The sequence below is a fragment of the Copadichromis virginalis genome, linkage group LG3 (assembly GCF_057382275.1).
Source record: "Copadichromis virginalis isolate Kocher_CV1m ecotype Utaka linkage group LG3, C_Virginalis_male_GT1.1, whole genome shotgun sequence".
In the NCBI taxonomy this organism is placed as follows: domain Eukaryota; kingdom Metazoa; phylum Chordata; class Actinopteri; order Cichliformes; family Cichlidae; genus Copadichromis; species Copadichromis virginalis.
In genome coordinates this window covers 35,245,380-35,257,729 of record NC_140620.1, presented here as the reverse complement: position 1 = coordinate 35,257,729, position 12,350 = coordinate 35,245,380, and the positions used below count along the sequence as shown (strand labels likewise).

Genomic DNA, 12,350 nt, shown 5'->3' with positions numbered 1-12,350 from the left:
ATAGCTGCATATTAAACTCTATGGATTAAAAATAGGATCTCACTTAAGGCAAGCCGATTATTTTATATATAGCGCCAAATCACAACAACAACATAAAGAAAACAGTGAACATATGTATGTGAAGGCAGACAAGGGAATACTTTTGCATATATATGTACATCTCTGGAGCAGGAGTCACAAGTTTGATTCCCACCTGGGGCATCTGATTCCCACCTGGGGCACCTGGGGCATCGGGTGGCTGTAGCTCAGATGGCAGAGCAGGTCAGCCACTAATCAGAAGGTCGGTGGTTCGATCCCAGGCTGCCTCCTGGCTGCATGCCAAATATCCTTGGGCAAGATACTAACCCCATGTTTGCTTACTGGTGGTGGTCAGAGGGCCCGGTGGCGCCAGTGTCCGGCAGCCTCGCCTCTGTCAGTGCGCCCCAGGGCAGCTGTGGCTACAATGTAGCTTGCCATCACCAGTGTGTGAATGTGTGTGTGATTGGGTGAATGACTGAATGTAGTGTGAAGCACTTTGGGGTCCTTAGGGACTAGAAAAGCGCTATACAAATACAGGCCATTTACCATCTGTATCCAGTAAGAGTCCTAGGCTAGACCCCCCCCCCCCTTCTCTCTCATTCTCGACATGAACGAGAGAGAGAAATATAAAGTCATGCCATCTCGGACGTCACCCTAATCAACAAAGTCCGAGACAGGTGTCTAGGTACCAGGGCACCCTGATGAGAAGTGGGGAAACCTGGATCCCCCGTAGCCAGTTACCAAGACTAGGTGAAGTACCCTCAGAAGATCTACTAGATGATGTGATTGCAGCACTAAGAATGATACCTGTATGCTAAGCGGAAAGGAGGAGGACGGGGACTGGTGAGTGTCAGTACCACGGTCCAGGATGAGACAACAAACATCCACAAATACATCAGGAAGATGGCAACACATAACAGCAGGGTGCAAGATGCTAGCAGGCAGGGCATACATGGAACGCCATAACCAAGTGGCCGGCATAGTATACAGAAACATCTGTGCCAAATATGGCCTGGAAGTCCAGAGGTCAAAATGGGAGACATCCTCTAGGGTGGTGGAGAATGACTGAGCTAAGATCCTGTGAGACTTCCGGATGGAGGTGGCTAACCAACCGGATATAGTGGTGGTGGCCATAGACCACCAGTAGGGGTGAGAGGAGTTTTTTTTTATAGAGTGACCTCTATATAAGTCTGTCATGTCCTTTTACCCTTTTTAAGACCAGAACCAGGTTATGTACACATGATTTTATAAAACATAGGTCAGCATTCATTAAAGATAAAGTGTGTGTGTGTGTGTGTGTGTGTGTGTGTGTGTGTGTGTGTGTGTGAAAGAGAGTGAATGTGACAGAAAAAGAGAGTGAAAAACATTTTGGATAATAGAGAACTGTCTGTGATCAAGCCACATAAATATTCTTTTTTGATGCGCTTCCAAACACTCTTCATTGATTATTTACATTTGCTTACATCCTAACCTATTTTAATGCCCTCCTTTTATTTGTTTAAATGTTTCCAAATACTCAAGCACTGTTTAATTGCAAACTGAGACCTGAACAGCAGCCACATGAGTGAAATAGAGACAGAAAGAATTGTTATCTTTCATCATTAAACCGTTCATAGTAAAGCCTTAGTATTTCCTGTTGTGACAAGCATTTCCTAATCAAATGAAGTCACCCTGCCCTTTAAACAAATGTAGGTAATGTTTCAAAATAGGACAATATTAACATATATCACATATTTTATTATTTTGTTGGCCAATTTTGCAAATTTCCAATCTTTAGCTTCTGATTGTGCAATATTTTATGCCAGCTTGACGTGTTTATTGACTGAACACGTCAAGCGTAGCCTCTGCTTTTTTTAAAAACCAGGAAGAAAATGTGCTGTTAAATTGACTCATTCCTTTTTTTAAACTACTCTGAAACTGGAACTGCTCTAACATTCAAACTGTAGAGGTGTACATGTCTGTACCTGATTATCCCAACCTGCTTTGGGTGTGACGACTACCTTCCAGGTTACATGACACATTCACGGTCCCAGTGCTTGAACACACACATAATAGCAGGTCTTTAGAGCTGTCCGTGTAATTTGGGAGAAGGTAAGAAAAATCTCTTAAGATCTGCAAATGACAAATGGAAGTTTTAATTGAAGTTAGTGTCTGGTTCTTTACATGGAGAAGGCTATATTTATTTTATGTGATTGACCAGCAATGAAATGGCTATTTAAATGTATCACATTCCATAAAGTGAATGTAGGACCTAAATTACAAATAGTTTAAGCTAAGACATAAGACGGACTCATGTTTGTTTTGTTTAACATTCATTAGGGTGAAGCAAAGTGAAAGTGTGAAGATGGCAAACAGACCAGCCCTGCCCACTGCTGAAGGTGGACAAATACATGTAACGAGTAAAATCAGTGATTCCTTCTCATTTTTGGATGTCCTCTACACCAGACAGTTTGAAGGAGAGTTTGTTGAACCTCAACACGCTGAGCAAGTGGAGGAAAACTTTTACAGAGGGGCCCCACCGAACTGGTTAAACTTCTATATCAGTGAACAAGCAGTGTCAGATGGCAATGCAACTCCTTTTATCAAACGAGATGGATATGAAACCCTTAAAGAACAAATTCACCTGAGAAGAAAAGGCCCTGGGACATCAACAATTAAACTGTTTCATCAACAAGGATGTGGGGGAACCACACTGGCTATGCAGGTGCTGTGGGACTTGAGGAAAACCTTCAGATGTGCTGTTTTGACAGGCTCAACATTAGATATCACAAAAGTTGCGCAAGATGTGGTCAGCCTTTTTACAGCAGGTAGCCATGGCCACCAGAAAACGGTACTGTTGTTACTAAATGATGAGTTCATATTGGACATCCTCCAGGACAGGATTATGGAAGAGATTGCTGAACAGGATATAGAAATTGATTTGCCTGTGGTAATTTTACTGAACTGTGTGAGAAGCAGTGACGGGATTATCCACCAAAAGGCGCGTTCTTATGAACTGAAACAAAAGTTCAAGAGGAAAATGAGAAAATCTATTATTCTCAAAAAATCTCTCTCAGACAGAGAGCAAGCAGACTTTGATATGAAAAAAGAAGAGCTTGGCAGAAGATTTGGTGATCGATGCAAGCAGTTTCATGGTTTTAACATTCTGCAGTCTAATTTCTCTCAAGCCTACATCAGGAACGCATGTGCTACATTAGAACATATCAAAAGAACAAATAAGCCACTGAAGATGCAGCTTGCTGCCTTCCTGTGTCTGCTGAACGCCTACGTACCAGGTTCATATCTCCTGGAGTCTCAGTGCCTGGACTTCCTCAGACATGAAGATGAAGATGACCTTTCACTGGAGGATCAAATGCAGCCTTTCAGTCATCTGATCGTCACCTTCCAACAAGGTGAAAGATCTGAAAAAAAGGTTTGCATGGCTCACAATATGATAGCTCAGTGTTGTACTGAACTGTTGGGTGATGCAGGTGTGACCAGAAGTGACACAACAAGACACTTCTTGAACAGTTTTTGCAAAAGTTATGTTCCCCCATGTTTGCTTGGGTTTGTCAAAGACATGCTAACCAAAAGAGAAATTAAAATAATAGAGGACCCAACTGGTGTAATTAATGAGAAGAAAGAAAAGTTTTCCAGACTGATTCAAGATATTACAAAGACAGAAGATGATGACAAAAAGAAAGGCAAAAGTCAGAGTCTGTCAGTCTTGAAGGTGGCCTCAAAGAAATTTGATGACAACCCACTTTTTCCACAAACTCTTGCTCGTTTATATTATATAGAAATAGAAGACTACAATGAGGCAGAAATTTGGGCAAAAAAAGCAAAGCAGAGAGCACCTTGGAGTTCATATGTTGCAGATACACTAGGCCAAGTCCATAAGATCCACCTGAAGAACTTAAAACTTTCTGCCAAGCCAAGAGAAATTTTACAGCTTGCCCAAAAAGCCATTGAAGCTTTTGAAGATGAGGAACGACTTGCTGAGAATGAACACATGAAAGGCAAACAAGGAGATGGCAATAAAAAAGTCTTGCGTGCTTTAAACACCAGAGGGCTGTTTGGTTATCTGGAAGTTTGCACCCTGTTGTATGACCATCTTATCAGACATGATGAACTTTGGAAGCAAGTTCTCACAAAGACTGTGTCTCTGGGCTCTGTCCTGAAATCCCTCGGAGATGAGAAACTTTTCAGGTTTAAGGAGCTAATAAACAGCCTCAGAGATTTGGTTGAGAAAAGATCTGAATTTTTCGACACTTTTTTAACTTATTCATATTCTGTTGTAAAGAAAGAAGATCCATCCTACATTTCCAGAAAGACAATAGAATGCTACAAAAAGTATGTTGGAGACGCAGAACCAAATGATCAACTCCAGAAAACCTTCCACAAACTTAAACAAAAACTGGCTGTCACTTCTCCGGGAGTACTTTCATGTCTTGAAAGATGCACTAGATCAGACACCAAGGACATTGCTGTATGGTGGAGAGAAATCTGCCAACACAAACATTCTGCTACACATGCCTTACTCAACTACGTTCTGGCCAATATCATGCTGATAAATATGAAAGAACCTCCGTCCAGCTCCGACTACCAAAGCAGCTTTACAGAGAAAATGCCATTGGCTCCTGAGATGCAACCCGAGTTTCACATGTTAGCTCTGCTGTTGTGTTGGCCTACAGATGGTGAAGACAAATTGGCCTTTGACCTCCCTCATTTAATTCAAAATATTCTGCATTCCTATGAACAAGAATATAAGTCACTCTTTCAGTCAAGGTACCTTCGACCCATATTTTTTCTTGGACCGGGTCAGGGTCTGAACAGATTTGTTCACAGACGCAACCTTGAAATCTTGTGGACCCAAGATGCACTGGAAGACCCAAAAACAAACTGGAGGAATGACGATATTTTCAGAAATCCAACAGTCAAAGACAAACTTCTCAGGGTTAAAGGGGTGGTGAGAAATTACAGGCTGTATGCAACATTTGGCGGCACAGAGATCAAGTTGGATGTTAACCAAAAAGACAGCCTCTGGAACTCAGGCCATGTGTTCTTTTATGTTGGATTTACAATCAGTGGTCCTGTTGCTTACAACGTTCACAGAAGAACTGAGGGTAAGAAAATGAAACTATTAAAATCCTTTCCCTCAACAAATTAAATGCTTTCCTCTTTGAGTATTAAAAATTTTCATGTTATAATGACAATAGTTGTTTTAATACAGCTACGTTGATAATTTTACATGACCAAATGGTGTTTCCTCCATTTTTCTGCTTTAAAGATGCTAAGATTAAAAAGCATGTTTTTTATGTACTTATATCATATAGAAATCTCACACAAGTTAAAATAACGTTAAAATTGTGCTAGAATTATTGAATTTTGTGAGCTAGCTCTTTAAACGTTAACTTTGCTTTAAGAAGAACCTTCTGAGAGACTTCTGAAAGCTTTTGGCAATGAAATGGTAAGTCTCTGTTTCTGTGGATTTTTTTCTACTCATTTATTGCATCTTACAATAATTGTAAAGATTTCACAATTTCAATGACCATGAGAATGTAAAAATATCTTGTACAACAGGACTCCAGTCCGTGGACGACGCTGAAACCTGAAGTCCAGATAATGAACAAGGTTCATACTTACAGGTGAAGGTTATCACTAATTACAAGACACACAATGAAGTGGTTTGGGTTTAAAGTACCACTTTGTACTATTTGCATTGTGCCATTTCTGTTCGTGCATGTGAACAGAGCATAACAGAGCATTTTGTCTTGTCTATTCAAATTCAGCCTGCAGTCTGAAAGTGGCAAATATGAATGCAGCGAGTCTGCCTTGCGGTGGGTTTGTAAGGAAACCGTCAGCTTCAGATACCAGTTTAGCTCATGGGAGCGATTCATGAGGAAACCTGTATGCATGGACTACATACCAGCAGGACCCCTAATGGACATCAAAGTCACAGATGGGAAGCTAGAGGAAGTCCGTCTGCCGCACTGGATCTGTACAGGTGAGCAGTCGTAAAACACATATGATTGTTTTATTACAGTAATAAAGATATTTATGCACACATGACTGTTTGTGCTTTGCAGGTGAAAATGCAGCAATGTCAGACATATTTCGAGTTCTGCATGTGGACAGCAGTGGAGGTTATTTGGAGCAAGTGTCTGAAATGACATCATCCCATGTGAAGTTAAACAAGCCGGAGTTCTCTCTAAGAGGAGCCATGATCCTAAAGAAACTGGGCCTATATCTAAAAGTTTTTGCTGATGTCTTGATATACATGCAAATCACATCTGGCCTCACTCTGCATGTTTACCTGGTCCCACATGATCCTCTAATACAACAGGTAATACAATGCCACATACTGGAGCAACAATATAAAGTAGAAGTGAGGAAAAATATATAATAACACAGAGAAATAAAATGCTCTCATTGATAAATACAAAAACACAGTGACACTACAAGGCAGCAAATTAATAGAGTTTGGTCTCTAAATGTTTTGACAACCCAACTGACAACATTACTGACTTTCAGGCAGAGAAAACTGCATTAAAAGTTAAGAACTTACAGCCATCTTTATGCTAATGTAATTTAATCATTCTTTCAAAAGCTGTTGTTTGAACAGCTCTGAGCTTTTTTTTAACTTTGTAGTTGTTACTTGTGTTTTCTTGCCATTTTCCCTTTTCAGTTTCATGGATTGCAGTAGTGCAAATCAATGTTCTCATCTTGATATAAACACAAACACATATGTTCATTAAAGACATGAATAGATGTGAACACGATTCCCAAAGATTTCCAACCATTACTTGTATGTGAAGAATGGTCCATTTTTCCATGTTTCAGGAAGTGGAGAAGAAGGAGAAATCTGACGGATTCAGAAAAATCCGAAAGACAAGTCCTGTTGACCCTGTACAGCTGGAGAGTTATTTCTACCTCTCAACAGACTGGGACACAGCACAAATCTGCCCTGAGGTTTGGACTAAGCTGTACTTCTGTTCATTGCACCATAACATAGAAACAGCAAAAATCCTCAAGTTTCCATAAAACGTTTTCTCTGCAGAAACAGCAGTTCATGTTGGAGTGGAGCGACACTAATTTCTTTGAGGTGGTCATTGGAAATGAAAAAAGCGAGTTCGGAAACATGAAACTGAAACTTGAAGTTGAGCGCAGGGGAGGAAAGGAAAAGGACACCGTGTGGACGTGCACTATCGGAACAGGTTAGTGTTTTATATGTTGTTACCCTAACGCAGCTCATCTAAAATATTTAGACAAGGCCAGTATTTGACCAGCTTGACCCCTTTTATTCCAGATGAATATTAAGCACAAGTATTCACCAAGAACAGGGTAAGAGGTTCGCTTTAATCCATGATTATTTTATAAAGTAAATTCCTTTTTCAAATCTTATGATTTGCTTATCAAGACATAATTTAAAAAGAAAACTGGGTTCTGAAACAACCTAAAAACAAACCTGAGAGAAACAAAAAGCAGTCTTTCTTTTTCACCCATTTGCTGTAAAGTTCTCGCTGTGGTCTGGATCACTGTCTCTTTGCACGATTTCCAGTTTGATCCCGTCGCTATAAAACAAAGCCCAAACCATCACCCTTCCACCGCCGTGCTCGACAGTTGGTTTGAGGTGTTTGTGCTGATATGCTGTTTGGTTTTCTCCAAAGGTAGTGCTGTGTATTTTGTTCAAACATGCCTACTTAGGTCTCACCTATCCAAAATATATTGCTTTTTTTTTTTCACATGCAGCATTGCTGCTGTTCTTTTTAGATAGAAGATATTTACCCTCTTTCCAAAAAAGCCCGTTCAAAACTTGTTCATCTTTTTCTAATTGTACTCTTATTAACTTTAACATGCTGAGGCCTGCAGAGTCTCAGATGTAGCTCTTGGGTTTCTTGCAGTTTCTCTGAGCAGGGCATGGTCTGATACTGGGATGAATTTACTGGGATAGTGACTCCTGTGTTGACTGGAAGCTATCTTGAATGTTTTCTGTTTGCGAATGATCTTTCTTCCCAGACTGAAGAACATCAGCAATTTCTTTTTAAAAATTATTGCTTTCCTATTTGGAATTGTGTTAACACACACCTGAATGCTCCAGACTAGGAAACTACTGAACGACTGCTTTTGTAGAGATGCTGATTATCAATAATCAAGTGCATTTCTGTATCAGCACCTGGCTGTTACTTGCACAGGGAGCAGTGTGCTTAGTTATTTAGCATTTTGGCTTAATTTTCACTAAATAATGACGTCATGTTGCTGTTCATCTACAGTTTCAGTAATTTTACAGTCTTGTAAAGACCAGGAGATTTTCATTAGGTGCTGATATGTAAAACCTTATAACTGAAAACAGCTTCTTTTTTCAGAACTATATATTTATGAAAAACTATATTGTAGAGCATTACAACTTACTGTGTTTTATTATGTTTTACATTTGCTTTTTATTTTTCTGGACAGCATTTCATGGATCGCCATTCAACGGCTCTGATGGACAGTGAACGAGGCAGCAGCCGTTCTAGACAAACTCCAGGAAAAAGATTTGATCTCCAATGAGAAATTTGATGCTGTGAGAAATTTAAATGAGAGATTATTCAAAGATGAGCTCTATGAAGTCCAAGGGATAAAGTCTCTGAGGTTTCTCATCTATGAGCTTGAATGAGCTCAATGTATTGTTTAGAGAATGTTAAAATATGAACCACATTTTAAGTTTTTTTTTTTTTATTTAACTCAACCAAATACATATTTTTCTCTTGTTTAAAAAAACCTTTCTTTATTTTTTTAAAATTGTTTATCTTGTTTTTATCTGTGTAATTTAATTTCTTTAACGTTTTTCTACAACATGGGATACAGATGTTAATGTTTACTCAGAATACAGGCAAATAAAATATTCTGAACTTTTATATTTAAATTAAAAAATACCTGATTGCTACAATTCTAACTTTTAGTCACAGAAATTTAAAATACTACATTTTGTGTCCAAAGGTTAAAAAAGTACAGTGACATGATGTGTATTAAAGTGAACAAAGTTTACAATGAAGCAGAAGAACCAGAAAAATAAATATGAAAATATTTTAAGGTGGAAAAATGAGTGTGGTTTTATTTCCCAAAGGTCACAAAATGAGACTAATGTGCACAGTTTTTTTTCCATTTCAGATAATCCATTTATACAGGATGCTACTGAGGAATGATGGGTAATAAATTAGATCAAACTGATACTTGTACATAATGAGGTGGAAAGTTATTGGTTCATCTGAGCGATGAGCCCCTCCAGCTCTGGACGCGCCTTGAACCGTGCTTGGAAATCAGCTTCGGTGTGCTGAGAGGTTCAGAGGGAGAGAAGTGGATTAGTTTTAAAAATTATGATATGACCAAAAACTACACATGCACATTGCCTTTAAGAGTAAGATGGAGTCTGGTTGGTTATAGTGAGCATTTCTAATGTTCTCCAACAGTTATGGACTAAAAGATGAACATGCAACAGCTTACTCACCTCCGTCACAGAGAGCTGAACTCCCTCTGGTTGATTCTTTAAGAGGACGTCCATGAAGACGGGACACAGCGCGGCGTTCAGAGTGCTCAGCTGGACAAAAAGTAATAACACCGTTAACAGTTAGGTCTTTAAAACCTCTCAGTACACCTGCAGCACCTGCAGTTTGAGCACAAACAAAACCCCAAAAAACACAACAAGCCAGGTCTTACCTGAACGACTCGGTGGTGAGTCTTGAGGACAGCATCGACGTACGTCTTGGTGCCTTGCTCCTGCATCAGCATGACCTCTGTGCTCTTTCTTGGTAAAGCATAGCTGTACGTGGGAAGCATTAAAGAGCATTAAAGCTTAAGTCTACTACAAAGAAAAACAAAACAACTCACTGTAATATATTTGGCAGATGCAGAGGAACTCTGCTGCCATCTAGTGACCAAAGTCTGCTATATCAAGGTTTAAAACTTGATCATCTACCATCCTTACTGTTGCTTTGATAGTTTAACTGTGTCAGTCCCTTCATGTGAAACGCATATCTAAATAATTTTTATTCCATCCTTTACAGGGAAAAACAACTTATACAAACCTGCAGTTCATCCTAACTATGTTTCTATCTGCTGAGTGAATTGTTAATTACCCACACATAAGAGAGAAGACGGGGGACCTTTGATACCCGGTCTACCAATAAAATAAACCAAATCATATTTAATGTTGTTCGTATATGGAAAAGAATAAAAACAGTTTAACTTCAAACATCTAATCTTAATGAACAGGGGGCAGTTATAGCAGAAAATGGAAATGTTCCTATTGAACTTGACATGGTTTGCATCTCAGCTCCTTAAGTGACTCAGTTAAATGTTACCTGCTGACCTGCAGTGATCAGAAACCTCAGACCTGCCATCCAAACATCCTCACCTGTCAGCTACTTTGATGCCAAGCCGGTTGCAGAAGTTATGGATGTACTGGGAGTAATGTTCCACGACAGTCATGTCATATCCTGACACGTTCACATTCAGAGTGCCGTACGCTGTATCTGTCGCAGACATGATCCGTTTCATCTGGTGCTTGTCCTTCTTTTTCCTCGGCTAAAAGCAACAAAACAGCAAAGGGCCAGACAGTGTCTTCAGTTAACTCTATCCTGCAAACAATTTAAAATTCACTCTGGGAACCACAAGTAAGCCAGCAGTCTGACACTGAAGAGTTCTGTGAGGACACTGGTGGTATGAGGTCTTTAAGATGAAATGGGCGTGATTATTCAAAACTGTGTGTGTGAGGAGAATGTTTTTATTTTCAATTCTGGATTTAGCAGGTAGCCAATCAATATATTCTCCACTTGGAGTCTTACCGCTTGCTTAGGTAACAGATATTTCCACCTCCCAATGCCGTGGGTTGGCATGCCCTTGTACTGTCGTTCATTTACAGAGTGTGTGCCTAAGAAGAGAACAAACAACACTTTAAATATTCTGCAGCACCACGAGCAGTTTGCATTGAGTTTGCATACACAGGACACAAATACTTACACCAAACAGGATGCTGGATGGACGGTGCAGCCCTTTAAAGATTACAGAACACAGATTAATCATAAATAGTATCAGAAGGGGAGAAATCATCTCACCGCGATGTGTTTAGAAACATAAAACAAATTCTACGGTCTAACAATTGAGACTTGTTGTAAATGTCTGTGCTTCAATCTGTTTTAAAAACTGACAAATTTAACCTAATTGCTTAATTAAATTAAACATATAATGTCTACAACTGGGACAACCGAAAAAGCAAGGCAAAGACTTACCGGCAAGGTGTCAGCGCTTTATTCAGCAGGAGCGCCTGCTGTGCGACAGACGCCTGCACCTGGAGACAACATCACCTGTCAAATCCACTATTTATCACACTCATTTAAATTTAACAGTGTATCCCGGCAATTATGAAGCACAGCAGTATTTGGATATCCTCCTTCAGTATAACCATAAACACCCATTGCGGTCTTCCTCTTTTCCTCCTTGCCTGGCAGCTCCATCTACAACATCCTCTGTTTTTCCAGTTACCTCTACAGGAGCCAGAAAAGACAACGACACAAACACGGGGCTGGCTGACAGGAAGCTAACTTAGCTCCAGCACAGCTGTGACCTCTGTGAAGTCAGCAAACCTGTAGCAGAGAAAAAACAAATAAGCGGGACGTCACCTTCCGGAAGACAGGATTCATCACTGCGCCTCTCTCTGTCGATATTTAATGTCAGATATGCTCAGACGAAACTCCTCACAGAACTGCATCTGCTTAGGATGAATAACATGCAATAACACCAAGAGCACACGCACTGGTGCAGACGCCGGAAGTCCGTGCTGTTTTTTGCCCGTCGGTTAAACACGGGAGTACAACCGTTCCGGGTGTCGTGGCAAAACGTGATTACAGATGTTTCTGTGTGTTCTGTTTTTTTAATGCCTAATATAGTTCCTTATATTGGTAAATAACCTGTAGACAACATGATTTACAAAGCGGCTATATGTAGAATAAAGAATTGGCCTGTTTTAAAAGTATAAACTAAGACCACTGCACTACTTTCAAGCACTTCAACTCGTACTCGTCTTGATGTTGTTTTTTTATATTCTATATATTCTTCTTGATATTTATTCAGCTGTCTTAATTGCTTGTTTGTCCAAAACGTTTATTTTCTTTGAAGATATAATGATACAATAAATGTTTTATTTTAGTGGATATTTTGTTGACTCCATAAGGGATTTTCACATTCTTCCCATTCTGGACATCTTGCCCCTCTTTTACACCCTCATGATGTAAAGTTTTCTAGATCTGGCACTGCTGCTCTGTCCTCTGCATTAAAATGCACTCCCTTGGGGCAGTTAAAATGTATTTGTATTT

The 12,350-nt window shown here is 39.7% G+C and overlaps 2 protein-coding genes and 1 long non-coding RNA gene across 4 annotated transcripts; 2 read left to right on the top strand and 1 right to left on the bottom strand.

Annotated features, from left to right (window-relative positions):
* The first annotated feature begins 2,047 nt into the window (after positions 1–2,047).
* LOC146714343 (sterile alpha motif domain-containing protein 9-like) lies at positions 2,048–8,744 on the top strand. 2 transcript variants are annotated; one of them, XM_085450812.1, is made up of 9 exons: positions 2,048–2,109; positions 2,338–5,123; positions 5,427–5,467; positions 5,581–5,645; positions 5,790–6,004; positions 6,087–6,343; positions 6,841–6,969; positions 7,058–7,214; positions 8,455–8,744. In XM_085450812.1, exons 2-9 carry the CDS (start codon positions 2,363–2,365, stop codon positions 8,493–8,495), a joined length of 3,666 nt encoding a protein of 1,221 aa, XP_085306938.1. In that variant the 5' UTR covers positions 2,048–2,109; positions 2,338–2,362; the 3' UTR covers positions 8,496–8,744. The 2 variants fall into 2 exon arrangements, with proteins under 2 accessions (XP_085306938.1, XP_085306937.1); XM_085450811.1 differs by having other exon boundaries at positions 5,424–5,467.
* On the top strand, positions 7,253–7,784 carry LOC146714344 (uncharacterized). Its single transcript, XR_014918798.1, has 2 exons — positions 7,253–7,341; positions 7,559–7,784. It is a non-coding gene; the product is annotated as an uncharacterized LOC146714344 (long non-coding RNA).
* Positions 8,745–9,066: 322 nt separating the features above from the next.
* On the bottom strand, positions 9,067–11,770 carry mrpl48 (mitochondrial ribosomal protein L48). Its single transcript, XM_085450818.1, has 8 exons — positions 11,658–11,770; positions 11,268–11,326; positions 10,999–11,030; positions 10,824–10,909; positions 10,394–10,563; positions 9,697–9,799; positions 9,488–9,577; positions 9,067–9,313 (listed from the first exon to the last, which is right to left on the bottom strand). The coding sequence occupies exons 1-8, from the start codon at positions 11,676–11,678 to the stop codon at positions 9,236–9,238; spliced, it is 639 nt and encodes a 212-aa protein (XP_085306944.1). The 5' UTR covers positions 11,679–11,770; the 3' UTR covers positions 9,067–9,235.
* Positions 11,771–12,350: the final 580 nt, after the last annotated feature.